Source organism: Mus pahari, chromosome 20, assembly GCF_900095145.1.
Source record: "Mus pahari chromosome 20, PAHARI_EIJ_v1.1, whole genome shotgun sequence".
Lineage (NCBI taxonomy): Eukaryota > Metazoa > Chordata > Mammalia > Rodentia > Muridae > Mus > Mus pahari.
The window spans coordinates 11,998,641-12,013,029 of record NC_034609.1 but is presented as its reverse complement, the minus strand read 5'-3'; the positions used below and the strand labels follow the sequence as shown (position 1 = coordinate 12,013,029).

The 14,389-nt window shown below is 52.9% G+C and overlaps 1 protein-coding gene across 3 annotated transcripts in view; it reads left to right on the top strand.

Annotated features, from left to right (window-relative positions):
* Znf423 (zinc finger protein 423) overlaps positions 1 to 11,758 on the top strand; it is a 301,081-nt gene extending 289,323 nt beyond the window's left edge. For all 3 annotated transcript variants that reach the window (XM_021220031.1, XM_029532533.1, XM_029532534.1), the window contains one exon: positions 11,068 to 11,758. In XM_021220031.1, the coding sequence (XP_021075690.1) occupies positions 11,068 to 11,097 (30 nt within the window). In that variant the 3' untranslated portion in view covers positions 11,098 to 11,758. The remainder of the gene's footprint in view (positions 1 to 11,067) is intronic.
* Positions 11,759 to 14,389: the final 2,631 nt, after the last annotated feature.

The window sequence follows — 14,389 nt, the reverse complement described above, 5'->3', positions numbered from 1 at the left end:
AGAGGGCGGGGGGTTGGGGGGGCCAGAAATTAATTTTGCTGTGTCAATAGTGAGCGGGCTGCACTCACTCCGCCACCGACGTTTACACAGAATCAAGCTGGCTGGCCAGGGTTGGTCCAGGCCTGCTCCGGGTGACAGTTTGGTTTTGGTGTGGCCTTTAGGTGGCACCAGGGAACCACAGGAGGAAGGTACAGCCTCCTAGGGGACTGCTTCTCTGAAAGACTGAGGGAAAGCCTCAGTTTCTTCATCAGATAAATGGAGATGTTGGGAAAGTGGCGCTGATGTGTGAAGAACAGTTTCCAGCACATAGTAAGAACTCATATGTGATAGCCAGTACATGGGCATGTGATTGTTGTAATGAATCTTGGATCAGTCTGTTCTCAGACAGATAAATCATGGCATTGGTGGGGACTGCAGTGGAAGAAGAGGAAGAAATAAAAGGCTAAACTTAGGGGACAAGGTTTGTGGGGTTCTTAGTGGGACAGGGAAGCATGCCTTACTCAGCAAAACCCCCTCTGCTCTCCACGCACTTGGGAGTGAGGGGACACACAGAGAAATGTCACTATCACCATGACATCAAACATCTCACAGAGCAGGAGATAAACCTCCTGGGACTGGAGATTGTTGAAGCTAAATAATTATTTCTGTCTCTCAGAACAGGGAAGTTTCCCCTAAATTACCATCCCAATGTTATTTAGTGTTTTATCAAGTGCCAGACACTGTCCTCAGCACTTTTAAACATTAAGTGCCTCGTCCTCACAATGCCTCTATCAAGATAAACCAAGACACAGAGGTTCATTCACTTCCTGGGGCCACAGAGCTGGTAAGTGCTAGACCCAGGCCACCGCCTGAGATACCCCCCCATCACCCCATGTTGGTGTGTGTGTGTGTGTGTGTGTGTGTGTGTGTGTGTGTGTGTTAACCACACCACATGGCTGGATTGCTTGTCTTCTTGTTTGTACTCACATTTGGTTTTACAGACGTTATAGTCCTCCACGACAATAGTCGGCTGCCCCACCTGACACAGGACATTCTGTGTGCTGTCTCACCTGCTCTTGTATATTTTCTGCTTTAAACCTCATAACAAGACTATAAAGTAGTAGTTAGCCCCACCTTTCAGATGTGTAAACAGGGCTTACAAGAAATGAAATCTTTCTAAGCCTAGAATCGTAGAGGCGGCAAGTGACCAAAGGCAGGTTTGAACTCATGGTGTTTTGGCCAGTCCACCCACCTGCAACCTACCCATTCACCCAGGCACTCTTACTCCCACCATTGAGGCACACACTATCCACCCTCCTACCCCACATCCATCCATCCAGCAGCTACGCACACATCTACCCACCTATCCATCTTGGGACGTATATTAGCTTTAATTTACGATTGATTTTTAGTTATGCTATGTTTGTGTCCCAGTGTGGGTATATGCACAAGTGCAGGTGCCCAAGGCCGGAGGGCTCAGGTTCCCCTGGAGCTTAAGTTATAAGTAGTCATGATCTGCCTATACAGGTGCTGGGAATTGAACCTGGGTCCTCTGCAAGAGCAAAAAGCACTCTTTACCATGGAACCATCTCTCCAGCCCCCATGTATACAGCTTTTAGAGTATCTTCCTCTCATGCTCTTTAAAAAAATAATACTAATAAAAGATTCGTTTATTTTGATTTTATGTGTGTGAATATTTCCTCTCCGTGTGCTGTGCATTCAGTGCCAGAGGAAGCCAGATGGGGGTGTTGGATCCCCCAGAAGTGTTTATAGATGGTTGTGAGCTGGCACTGGGAACTGAACCTGAGTCTTCTGCAAGAGCCGCAAATACTCTCGGCCACTGAGCCATCTCTCCAGCCCCACTCCGTACTCTTCATTTCACACTCTACTTTAAGACTGTCTGCACACAGTCAGCCTTGCTCCTTTGGTTCAGTGAGTGGGATGGAATAGTCCAGGAGTACAGATGGTTGCAGGTTTGCCTTGTGGAACCAGTGAACTCGGTTACAGTGGAAGGGGTGCCTAGGGCAGACCCACTTGGTGTTGCTTGGACAGGTGTGTGGGCAGAAACACTGGCCATGGCTTGGTTGCCCACTGAGCTGTAGTCTAGTCTGTAAAAGCAACATCCCAGAAGTGGGGGTGGGGAGGGCAGGGAGATCACCCTGTGCCCTTCGATTTGGGGTATGTGACTCCTTTGGGACTGGCAAGGGTACACACCTATATGTTTCATGAGGACTGTGGCTATCATTAGCTGTAATGGGTCTCAGCTGCAGTGTGGATCAGTGGTGCATGCCACAATTCATCACAGTAAATTAGGACCATCTTCAAGACTCCTGCCCCTGCAGCCTGGGGGGGGGGGGGCTGTGGGCAAGGGGCAGAGCCACGTGGTCCCTGGAAGCCATTTGCGGGTGCTGAGTGTATCTCTAAGGGCAGCCACCCTCAGAATATCTGCTGGAACAGCTCTTTGTTGGCAGGGATAACTTTCAAGAAAATCTGAAGATGCAGGAAAGTCTTCTCTCTTTTTTTTAAGCGGGAATTTGGAGGCGAGTAGACATAGAGCTGGATCAAAGTTTTCATGTATCATTTACAGAACTGAAGAGCGCCCGAGAGGTTCAGGGACCTGAACATACGTGTTCAGTATAATTAGTGACCGTGCGACCTAGATTCTCCAGGACGGCCCTCATTTTCTGGTCTCACATCCCACTGCTGGCTAGTTGCCCTGGTTTTTAGTTGGTGAGGTAGGATGGTTCTGTGTGGATGTAGTGACAACTTGCCAAGAGTGGGAACTAAGCCAAGAGGAGTAGGCCCTCTCTTTCCGGGTTGTTCCCATGTTTCTTAAGGTGGGCGGGTGGTATGCGTGTCCCTTGCTTTGTTTTCAGTGCTGAGGAAATGCAGACACTTCCTTCAGCAGCAGACTCTCCCCCCAAAACCCCCCAGAGTTAGGTTGTCAGTGGGCCTCGGTTCTGCCTGGGTTCTGTGGCCATGATGACCTGAGTCCGAGAACCACTGATAAGGTCAGTCCTGCTGGTGTGGAAGGCTTTTTCTGCCGCGTGGATATGGAGAGTCCTCACAGGCAATGCCAGCAACTGCTGGCAGGTGGCGTGGTGTCCTCGGATGCTGCAGCTCCAGTTCCCTCAGCTGGGGGTATCCACAGGCCACTGCAGTCTATGTATCCCTCTTAGCTAACTGTATGAGATGACCCCCGCACAGGGATGGTCCAGCGTCTCTGCCCTTGGTGCAGAATACAAACCCATCTCTCATTTATCCTACTTGCTTGGTTTACAGAGGTGGTACATTCATGTACCACGGAGTCTCCCACATTCTGCTGTACAGCTCAGTGACCCTGAGAGGCACACAGCACCATGCAGACATCACCTCTTCCAATCCCAGAACTCTTTCATCTCCCCAGCCTGAAACTCTGCCCCCTTCTCCCCACCCCTGGCAGCCAAGTACTGTTCTGTGAACTGGGCAAACTCAGGTCCCCAAATGAGAAGACTCCTGCAGACTGCATCCTTCTGTGGCTAGCTTATTTCACCTCATGTGATGTCCTCAAAGGGTCCTGGCTGCATTCGAGACAACTGTCCAGCATGTTCTGGATTGGGAGTGGGGCAGGGGCTGCTGTTCCCCCTTATGTTAGCTGCCTTCTCTCCGCTGCCCAGCTTGCAAGCTGACCTCTAGTGAGGAGCTGAAATCATCCTTAGCTCAGAGCATACAGAAGCAGGGTGACCTCACAACTGGGCTCTCCACCCTCACCTTCAGAGCCTGGCCATGCCAAGTCCCATGACCCTACATAGTACTGTGGCCATCTGTCGTGGGTAGAGCACTGCCCCAGACGGCCCTGCCTTAGGCGCCCTGGCCCAGTTAGTATGCTGGAAGACTCCAGAGGCCTCAGGCCAGACTGAACTGAGACATGTGGTTGGCTTGCATCATGCTGCTTTCAATGCAGAGGAAGTTTGGAGTTGGAAAAAAAAAAGTTTCTAATTTTCTGACAAAGCCTACAGATGTGGCCTTACCTGCCCACATGTCCGCATGGCGGCCTCGCCTGGAGTTGAGCTATGCGTCTTTCCTACCCAACCTTGAGCTCTTGAGGCGGACAGAGGGCCCACTGGCCCCATCGCCCTGCCCTGGCGAGAGCCCCACTTATTCGCAACACCACCCATCTTGTGTTGGAGGCCTCCTGCAGAGTCCAGTCAACATGGTGACTGGAGCGTCTAGGATCTAGCAGCCCCTTTATTGATGAAAGCATTTCCTGAGTGTAGTCCCCACAACTACCTCCAGGCTGCTTCCATTGTGCCTGTGTGTCCCGCGTGTGCGTACGCCTCGTGGCATGGGGACACTTGGGCCCCAGTCAGTGGCAGGTCTGATCTGAGCTTCTGCTTGTTCTCGGTCCCCACACTTCTCTATGGCCTTTGTCCTGTTCCTACCTTGACTTTGTAATAGACAGGCTTGCTCCACGTTCACCCCGAGGAATCTGCTTTTAGGGAATCTGACTTGAGCCCTTCGGGGGGAAGGCACCCCAAGGCCCAATTCATATTTGAGAACTGTTAGCCAAAGTCTAAGCAGGCTGGCGTGTTCAGGGTAGCCTGCTCAAGAGAGACCAGTGTCCACGGAAGTGGATATTCGCTACACAAATGGAGAAGCAGTTGCTAATTTTCCTCAGGGCTTGGGTCAAGCATGCACCCTGTTGCCTCACAGGGCTAGATCTGTAAGCAGTCCTGAGAGTATTGCACCCCTCTCTGCTTGTGACAGCAGCCATAAAACTGCTGGTTTCCCTAGCTTGGCTGCTGGAGTCTCACCCTCCATGTTGAGCATACAGACCAACTGGGCCCGTTCATATGCGAGGCGCCTCTCCCTAAGACTGAGGTTCCCTGAGCAGGAAATGCTGGTCTTTGTGCTAGGGGTGACTCTGGGTGGGCTCCCTCCTAATAGCCTGGTCTCAGGTGGGCTCATTGCTAAAGCATGGAGCCGGCTCCTGGAGAGTCTGTTGGACTCTGTGTTTTCACATCTTCGTCAATCTTTTCACGTCAGGGAAGACAGTTGTCACGTTTGGCAGTGGTTGTGGAGCAGGCCACCTGCTTTCTAGTCTGTGCCCAGGGGACAGGTGAGGGGTTGGAGGAGAGGGGAGGGTAGACACAAGAACTAAAGCTTGGCCAGCCTCTGGGGGAAGCTACTAGCTAGGTGTCTGGGTCGAAGGTCTTCCTCCTGTTCTCAAGGTATTTCTTGGATCCCTGGATCTGTTCTTGCTCTTGGGTGTCCTCCCAAGGCTATACCTTGCTCAGGCTGCCTCTTAAGTCTATGCTAGGGGCTCCCCATGCCTGCCTCCCAGCTCTCCTGGTTCAGCTCACTTGCTGCTGCTCTGGAGTGGCAGATGCCAGGCTCTCCCTTGCTGCTGGCTGGGCAGAAGGGACAAGCAAATCCCACTCTCTCTCTACCTTATAGGTCACCTTAGGGCTTTGTCCCAGGCCATTGGGCCACCAGGCTCAACTCTGATGCCAAAGGTGGATGCTACTTGCACAGCGGGTAACTTCTCTCTGGCCTGGGGGTGAGTGGGTGACAAAGGGGGCTGCTGGAGGAAGTAGGGTATAAGTATATTAGGGCCCGCCCCCTTCCCCGGGGAGCAGCACATCACTGGCAGGCATTTATAGGGAGCCCCAGCCATCACTCACTCCTAATTTTAATGACGTGCATTAGCTAAATTGTGTTGTGAGTATTCATTCGGCGCTGTTTATGGGGTGCTCTCGAGTGTGCGCACCGTTTGTCAGAAGTGCAAACTAGCGAACATACGAGCCTTTAAGACAGGCCATCTGTTCGTCTTAGACCCTTGGACGATTGTCAAGCGCTGCTAAAAATAAGTGCTCACAAGCAGAGAGGGGCTGCCCAGGTGATGCACAGCAGAAAGGGGAGCAGAGCTGCCTGTGTCTGCACCCTCCCCAAAGGGAGGGACAAGTGACAATCTACGCCGCCCGGGAGGCCACGAGAGGGGGCGGAGGAAGATGAAGAGCCTCTGCCGAGACACCTTTTGGGTGGAGGCACGAGCTTTCCCTCTGTCTTGCGTCATGTAACTCCACAGCTCAAATACCTTTGATAGCTCCCAGTGGCCCAGATTTAAGGGCAAGCTGCCTCGTCTGGCATCACGGAGCCTCATCAATAAGGTCCCTGCCTTCCTTAGGAGCCTTGTCTCCATAGCACATACCCTGTGCTCCTGCCAAGCTGAATTATTCATTGTTCCCCCAGCATATGCTGCACTTTTCACATTGCGCAGGCAGAGCGGTGCCACGGCAGAGGGGGCTTATAGACACCTCTCGTGGGCGAATGTCCTGCGAGGTCATTCTCAACCATGGGGCCCAAAGCACCTTGCACCTCAGTCTTCACCTGTGTAGCACGGATAGAGGTAGCAAGAACTTTATGGGGCTCTTGAGGGTTCAGATGACTGACCTTTACCGAGGTGTGCTGTGTCCGACCTGCTGAGAGCCAAACAGCCCCAGTCATTGTGAACCACAGCCTTTACAGGCGTTACTCACACCTCTGGGATGCTTCAGTGGTTAAAGTGGTTAATCCTGCTTGCCAAAGTACTCCTTCATTCTTTGTCTGTCAGTCTGTCTGTCTGTCTGTCTGTCTCTCTCTCTCTCTCTCTCTCTCTTGTGTACGCGTACGCGCGCGCGCGCACGCGCGCACACACACATACACACACACACACACACACCCCTAGGAGAAACCCTAGCTCTAGCTGCTCTTGCAGGGCAGCTAGAAGGCTTCTCCTGAGTGAACCACCATCAGAAGCCGTCCCCCTGCTGCTTCCCAAGAAACCCTGCAACTGGAAACTTGGCAGAGGCTGGCCTGTACCCCGTCTCCTTCTTTCCCGTCCACCGCCCAAGGCTAAGCTCCATGACTGTGAAATGGGCACATAATGAATGGAGCCCCGCCGCAGCCCTGCTCAGCCAAACTGGGCTAAAGCAGCTGTCTGCCGCTGGAAAAAAAAAAAAAAAAAACGGAATCTTTCAAGCTAAGGCTCACCTTAGGGCGTGGTCCCTGTTCTTGGCGGGAGACATGGTGAAACCAGGCTTATAAGGGCTTCTCATAGCTGCAGCCAGCCATGGGGCGGCACAGGGGTAGGATGAGGGAAAATAGCCTCTTCTGAATGGCGAGCTGGAGGATGATGAAGTGGCTTCAGGAAGATCCTGCACATAGACCAGGGAGCGTGTGCATGGGGACCATGATAGTGGATGAGGGCTATGCAAGTTGAACAATGAGAGCAAACATGGGGAGGTAGGGTGTTCTGAGTGGAGAGTAAGTGTGTCTTTGCATATGCATGGGCTGGGTCTTCAAGAATGAGTCCTTTTCCCTGCTTCCTTTGAGACTCTGCTGTCTGAGACTTACCCCTACCATGACATTGTTCCCACAAGGGAGGGAACAGGGTGTCTTTATCTATACATGCTCAGGGCACAGCCTGGGACCTCACAGACTCAGTGAATGCTTGTGAACGAATGTATGGATAGATGGATGGATGGATGTATGAATGGATGGATGCTGATATCTACCTCCCCCTCTACCACAGCATCTCCTGGGGCCCTCCTTGTTACCAGATCACCCACTCTACTGTAGAAATGGGAAAGCAAGTATGCAGAGCCAGGTCTGATGAAGAGGGACCAGTAATACCTTCTATCCTGAGGGCAGGGACATGAGGTGGGGGGACAGGACTCTGATACTTCTTGTAGCTCCAGCTGTTAACAGTTTGGGGGTCCCCACAGTGAGCGAACAGTCCCTCTATCCCAGGCACTTGTCTGTAGGTAGACTCCACAAACAACCCACTGTTCCTGTGCCCAGCACATACCCAACGCAAGGGCAGCAAGAAGGTAGTGACTATCCCCCAATGGAAGGGCAGTAAAGATTCTGTGGACAAAAGAACTTCCACGGAGGGTATTCCTTTGAGCTAGGCCCAACAAGATCCTAGTTGTGTGCACCAGGAGGAGGCCCCGAGTCAGGAGACCACAGAAGCCCCATCAGTGAGTGTGCAGGAGCGCTGCCCAGTGTGTGGCGAGCAGATGGGAGTCTTCGCTGCTTTTAATCCCCTCACCTGCTTCTCTGCCCCACACCTGTGTCTCCCTGGCAGGCAACGAGGCCCGCCGGTGCCAGGCATCCTGGCCAGGCTAGTCTCAGCCTTCGCCAACCTTTATGGTTTTTGAGAAGTGCTCAACTGTAAGAACGAAAGCCTCTTTAAAAACTGATTTTTTCCCCCTTTTCTGAATAGACTAAAGATAACATAAGCACAAACAGAGAAAGACACGGAGCTAGAAAGGCCTTGAAAGAGCCATGAGGGTGGGAGGAAGCCATCAGAAGCCTTGGAGGAACGCTTAGCCTGTGGAAAGAGCTACTATAGATGTGCCTTGTAAGGTGTCTGAGGAGCCTTAGTGATGGGTTTTGACACTCCTCTGCCTTCTCAGTGACTGTCCTTGGATGAAGCCCTCCTTGGATGAGCACTCTCCCCGAGAAGAGCCTCCCTAGAGTACACACACACACACACACACACACACACACACACACACGCATGCACACGCACGCGCACACACACACACATATGCATGCATGAACACGCTGTGACCTTGACCCCCTCCTGGGCTACCGTCAGTACCATGAATCCTTCTGTGTTTCTCACTCCTGCCTCAGACCCCTTAGAAATAGGTCCGGTGGAGTCTTCCCTACCCTCTCTGGGCTGAGTTCAGAGCAGATCATCCAGCAAGTACTTAATGACACAAGGCTGAATGCGCTCTGGTCCTGATCGCCTTTGGAGCGTTGAGTCTGATTTCCTTCTACTGTGACATTCTGGGCTTTCCTTGGTAATAGTAAAACTTTAGGAAGGTAAATTGTACCCATCTGCTTTAGACCTCTCTTGGAGGAAGCGCCTTTCTAAGTCTAACCTAAAAAGCATGTGCTATTGCTCTTGAAGGTAGAAGGCTTCAAAAGTGTCATTTATTCTCAGTGGTTCAAGGCATGGCTTTCCACTTCCAGGGATTGCCAGTGTGTCACATGTCCTTGTCCTGGCATCCCTACAAGAGGCTGCCTCATATCCCTATCAGGTTCCCAGATACTCCTTCCAAAATGGAGGCGAGTGACCCTCAACGGTCTTGCCTGGCTTCCTGCTTTCCTTGGAAATGGTTCGTATCCAGGGGAACTCACTGTGTGCTGTCCACTCCACATTCCCACCCTCTCTCCATCCAGGTGTGGGTTAGCACACTAGGTCTGTGATAGCTCTCTTGTTCCAGGGAAGCTGGGCCTTCCACACCGTGACCAGTAGGCATGGGAAACCCTGCATGTGCCCAGCCCTGGGCCAGGTGCTGTTGCTCTGCATGTATGTAGCTCATCAGGGGCAGCCAGGCCTGAGTACAAGAAGTGTACAGAGTCATGTGGGTGCTGGGTAGGAGGTGTGTCACAGGAAATGTGGGCTGGGCAAGCAATCTGAATGTCCAGAATTCAGAGGAGTGATTGCTTAGGAGGGCAACTGGAGGAAGGATTAAGGCAGTTGAGGTCCAGAGTTATAAGGAGGGCAGATCTGTGCATAGGATGCTTTCAGTTCCACGTGGCTGAATGCTATCGTAGCACTGGAGGATGGGGTTCCCATGGAAACCACCTGCAGTCCATCTTTGGCTCAAACAAGCTGCCTTGGACCTTGGATCCTCCATTTGAGGTGTGAGGTCATGCTGGCAATCTGGTCCTTAGCCTGCAGCAGGATGCTGGAGCAGACTGTGGATCTTGGTGGGCTGATGTACCCACTGGGTGGAGGACACTAGTGACCTGGATCAGCCCTTCTTGAGTCCTAGCAGGCTGATAGTGGACTGATAGTTTGTCAAAAGTGATCCACCTGTGGTGATATGTGGCCTTGGGCATAACAAGAGACCTATCCTGGAGAGTATCTGTGGTCCCATCTCCATCTGTCCTAGGTTCCCTGACCTCTAGGGGGAAATGCCAGCTATAGCTGTCCTCTGGTCCTTCTGAAAGCTAGACCTGGAGTCCAGGAGAAAGTCGCGACGCTTCTCCTGCCCCCTGGTGGTTAGTGGCGGAGATGCAGGCCGCTGCTCTCGGCCGGTGACTGGTCTCCTTTTGAGCCTCCGAGGCTGGGAGGCAGGGCTATATTTAAAAGCCCGCTACGGGGAAGTGGGGGGGGCTCTGTCCCTAGAGGATGTTGCTCCCCATCTCCACGTATCTTGAGGCGAACCGCCGCCTGAAGCTGAGACGATGGTCTGAATTTGCAATACCACTGGCAGAAAAGATGCAAAAGGACCAGGTTTCAAAAGCCAAAATCCACCCCTATCCCCAGGCTGCTGGCTATGGTGAAAACAGACCCATACTGCCTGCCCGGCCCGCCCCGCCGGGGCTGGCAGGAAGAAAGAAGTGCGTGGGCTGTGGCGAGAGGGAAGTGTTTGGCCACAGGGTTCCACCTGGGCCCTGGCTTCCCATGCCCAAGAGGCCAAAGCGCACCATCTCCCTCTCACGTGACGACACTGGCAGGTTCCTGGGAGTTCAGTTCCAGGCTCTTCCCAGGACCCTCCCTGCTGGGTGACTTGTCCCCAGCTTGGGCCAAGGGTGTCGGCCACCCACCGCCTTGGCGCGTCTGCGCTCACTCGGGTGCCTCTGGGCGGTCGCGCCGCTCTGCACATCTGCGGTTTCCTCCTGCGTGGCTCAGAGCAGTGAGCAAGGGACCGAGAGGGGATGGGGGAAGAGGCAGCCTACAGGCCATCAGAGTTCCCTCCTCGCCATTGGAGGGAAAGAGAGGAGGTGCTCATTATCGTCACCTCCCCGGCTGTTCCGTCCCCCTCCACGTAGCCCCATCCCTTGCTACGACCCGAGTGGCCTAAAATAAATAAATAAATAAAAAACAGTTTACAGGGAACCCAGGTTGGCAGCAACAGGAACCGATCCCCAAGCTCGGATCGACGTGGCGTCTCGGCGGCTGCGTCCCCCGAGCACCTCGCATTTTGTTTTGTAACGATCGAGCCGCTTTCTGCAGCTCTCAGCGTCCATGCCCTGGGTGGGAGGGGACAGGCATGCTCGCCATTCTTTCGCCCTCATGCGTGTCTCCTTTCTTCGCCTTTGCAGAACCACACGATGAGCCAGCACGCACAGTGAGGGACCTCGCGACAGGACACCTCTCCGCAGAAGGCTTGCCGGAGACGCCGTGGGGAGGGCCATTTGAACATTACATCCAATCAAAGTGTCATTTGCAACCCAGATGTAAAACTCTAATGATTTGGCCATGAGGCGCTGCTATTATAAGCAGCTGGAAATGAATATTAATGGCAGAGATTAAAAGTATTCCATGCTCAGTGTTTTTATTGTCCTGCTCCAGCTAGTGTGCTTTTAGAGTTTTCGCCGCAGACTACATTTCTAGTGTTAGAGAAACCTGCTTTTTGAGGCTATTGTCCTTTCTTCCTTCATGTATTATATTGATAGTTTTTTTTAAGGATTAGTGTGATTTTTTTTTTTTTGCTTCTTTTCGATTTCTTTCTTGTTTTTCTTTCTCCCCCCTTCAGTTAACTACTTTTTAATTGCAATTCTAGGTAATTGTGCATCGTGATGTGATTGCTTGGCTATTGTCTGAATATTTCCTTTTAATTTTTTAATTAAAGACTAATGCTTTGATTGGATTTGCCAGTTCACCGGACAGTGATTAAAACTCTGTAATGAATATAATCGGTTTCCGTGCAACTGGATGGTCTGCTTTTAAATGTGACTTGATCTGACTGCAGTAACTAGTTCAGCTCAATAAAGGGAATCCATGCGATCAGCAGCACTGCCTGGTTCTCTCCTCCTCAACCCAAAGGGGCTGGCAGGAGGGGTGTATTTGGGGAGTTCCCATGGGCTCACACAGGACCCTGGGGACTCCAGACAATAGAAGCACAGAAAGAAGTAGCATAGAAGGCTGGATGCGCTGCAGGGGTCATTGAGAAGAAGAAAGAATCCACAAAGATCATGTGCTCTGCTCCTTTCCTTTCTGGATCTGAAAACTGAGTCTCGGGGCCCATTGGGGGAACGTTTCCACATCCCTGCCACACGTCAATGACTGCCTCTCATCCGTGTTGTTGCCCCTTGCTGTCTCACTACTGGGATGGAGGCAGATAGGCTGGCCCCTCCGGGCGCCAGGGCAGCAGATAGCACCTGAGCTCTACTTTGGGACAAGGCACAGAATGTGAGGGGAGAGGGCAGCAGCTACTCAGCTGTATGAGGTCCCGGGCGGGTGGCTCCAGAAGGGAATTAAGTGGAAATAGCAGGTTTCCAGCCCAGACCAATGGCCCGGGTCAGGACTAAAGCCGGACAAGCAAGTGCTCCCGTTGCAAAATTCCAGAAGACAGGGCTCAAAGGCCACCTGCAAAACCCCGGAGAAGGTAGTGCGAACTCCTGACCTAATGACCCGGGCCCTGCCGCTGCCTCGGCGTTCACCCCGGAACTCCTGCAGTCTTCTTGGGCCGCCTCCCCACAGCCCTCTCACACCACTTACAGATCGCCATCGCGCGAGCTGGTCTAACTTGCCTATTCGAGGCTGGACCCAGCACAGGGAACTCTTCCTGGCTCGCGTTTCACCCGGGGCAAGGACAGCGGAAATGAAGCAGACAGATTGCACCTAATTATAACGTGATAGCGAGTCAGCGGAATTTGGAGCAATTAGGCTTCTCATCTTCTAGGGGGTTCCTAGTCAGGGGGTTCCGGTGACCTGTAGGAGGCCCTTCCTCCTTTCTGCAAGGATTAGGGGGTAGTGCTCCTCTGGTTGCAAAGCAAACTTTGGTTTACAAATTCACTCAGGGACTCAGGGCTCAAGGTGGGAAGCTGCAATATTTAGTCTCTATGGTGGTTGGCCGTTTCAGAGGAGATCTCAAAGTTGGGTAGGCGCGAAGCTTCCTAAAGTGGCTGGGTCGGACCAGGATGCACTGGCCGTCTGCAGGCAGTGCGGGGGCCGTCCGGTTAGGTCCCCGGGCTTAGCACCTCGCTCCCTCGGGCGCTCTCCAGCTCCGGATTTATCCGAGCCCCATGCAACCCAGGTGAGCCCTCAGTAAGTACCAACAGAAGATGTGATTTGACGGTTGGTGGCGTAGGGCTAAATTAGTCACTGCCCCCATTAAAAATACAGCGGGGGGTTTAAGAGCTTTTCACGCCAAGTGGGAATCAGCGGCGAAGCCGGCTGCTGCCTTGGGTAAGGAGAGAGGCGGCCTGGGGGACGGCGAGGTAATGAGGTTTATGGCGGTGACAAGGCTGCCAGGGAACCCCGCCGACTCCCCTCGCCCAGCCCCATTGTTCTCCGCTGGCTGTGCCCCCATCGCAGCAGCTGAGCGCCCCTCTCTACTTCCTGCGGGATGGGGGCTGGGACTTGCCTTCATCGCTATCAAGCGGCGTTGGGGTGGGGAGTGGGGCACGGCTATAAATCAGCGACTTAGAGCTGAGTGAGCCGGTTCCCCAAGCAGCTCTGGCATGCGTGTGCTGTTGCCTGTGGCTTGGCTGTGAGCAGAGTGAGGCCACGCCTTCTCCCCAGGCCACCTTAGCCCGGAGGGTGCAGCCGCATCCTTTGCGTTTGGATTTGGGGGATGAATGTCCAGAGGCCTTGTTTCAGGATAGGTGCATCTAGAAGTGTAGACCATCCAGGCTCAGTCCAGGCAGAGGGATTTTGCCCAGGCTTGGAAATGACCCATGAATCCTGGGACACACGTCCCTATTTCCAATATCCTCTCAGAGCTTCTGGAAGCAGGAGGGTAAAAGTTTTCGTCAATGGAGAAACTACCCTAGAAGTCTCTAGTGCGTCCCCTCCGCCACCCAGAGTGGTCCTTCTGACTCCCGGTGCGGATCACATGGATTGCCATCTGATTTTCCTCCTCCTAGTCTGTGGGTGAGTTCTTTGGGGATGGGGTGATGAACTCTCAAACTCTGACCTAGTTTCCCGTTCATGCATCTATCTGCCTGCTGTTGTCTGACTGTTCCTGTGTCCCCCACCCCACCCCAGTACTACCCAAGAGGGGGACCACAGATGAGGAGGTACACATGTCCCTTAGTCCTCCTGTAGCTACACTCTGAAACTACCCTCCAAAGAAGCAAGCCACTAGATACCCAGTCACAATCACATTGATGGAGGAAAGGCAGAAGCTGTGATGGGTGGAGACCCTTGTGCTTGATGCTGGGCTCTATCAAGGAGGCCTTGCCAAGGAAGTGGCCTGAATGGAGACCTGTAGAATAAATGGAACCCTGGAAGTCACACAGGAATAAGAGGGCTCTGTCCGCGCAGAGCACTGATCTGGAGAACCAAGCTAGGGGCTACCTTAGAGGTCTCCCCCATCACTTCCTTTCTGCTTTAGATGGTCTAGTTGCAGTCCAGAGACATTCCTAATGTGTGCAAGGTCTCTCTCTCTCTCTCTCTCTCTCTCTCTCTCTCTCTCTC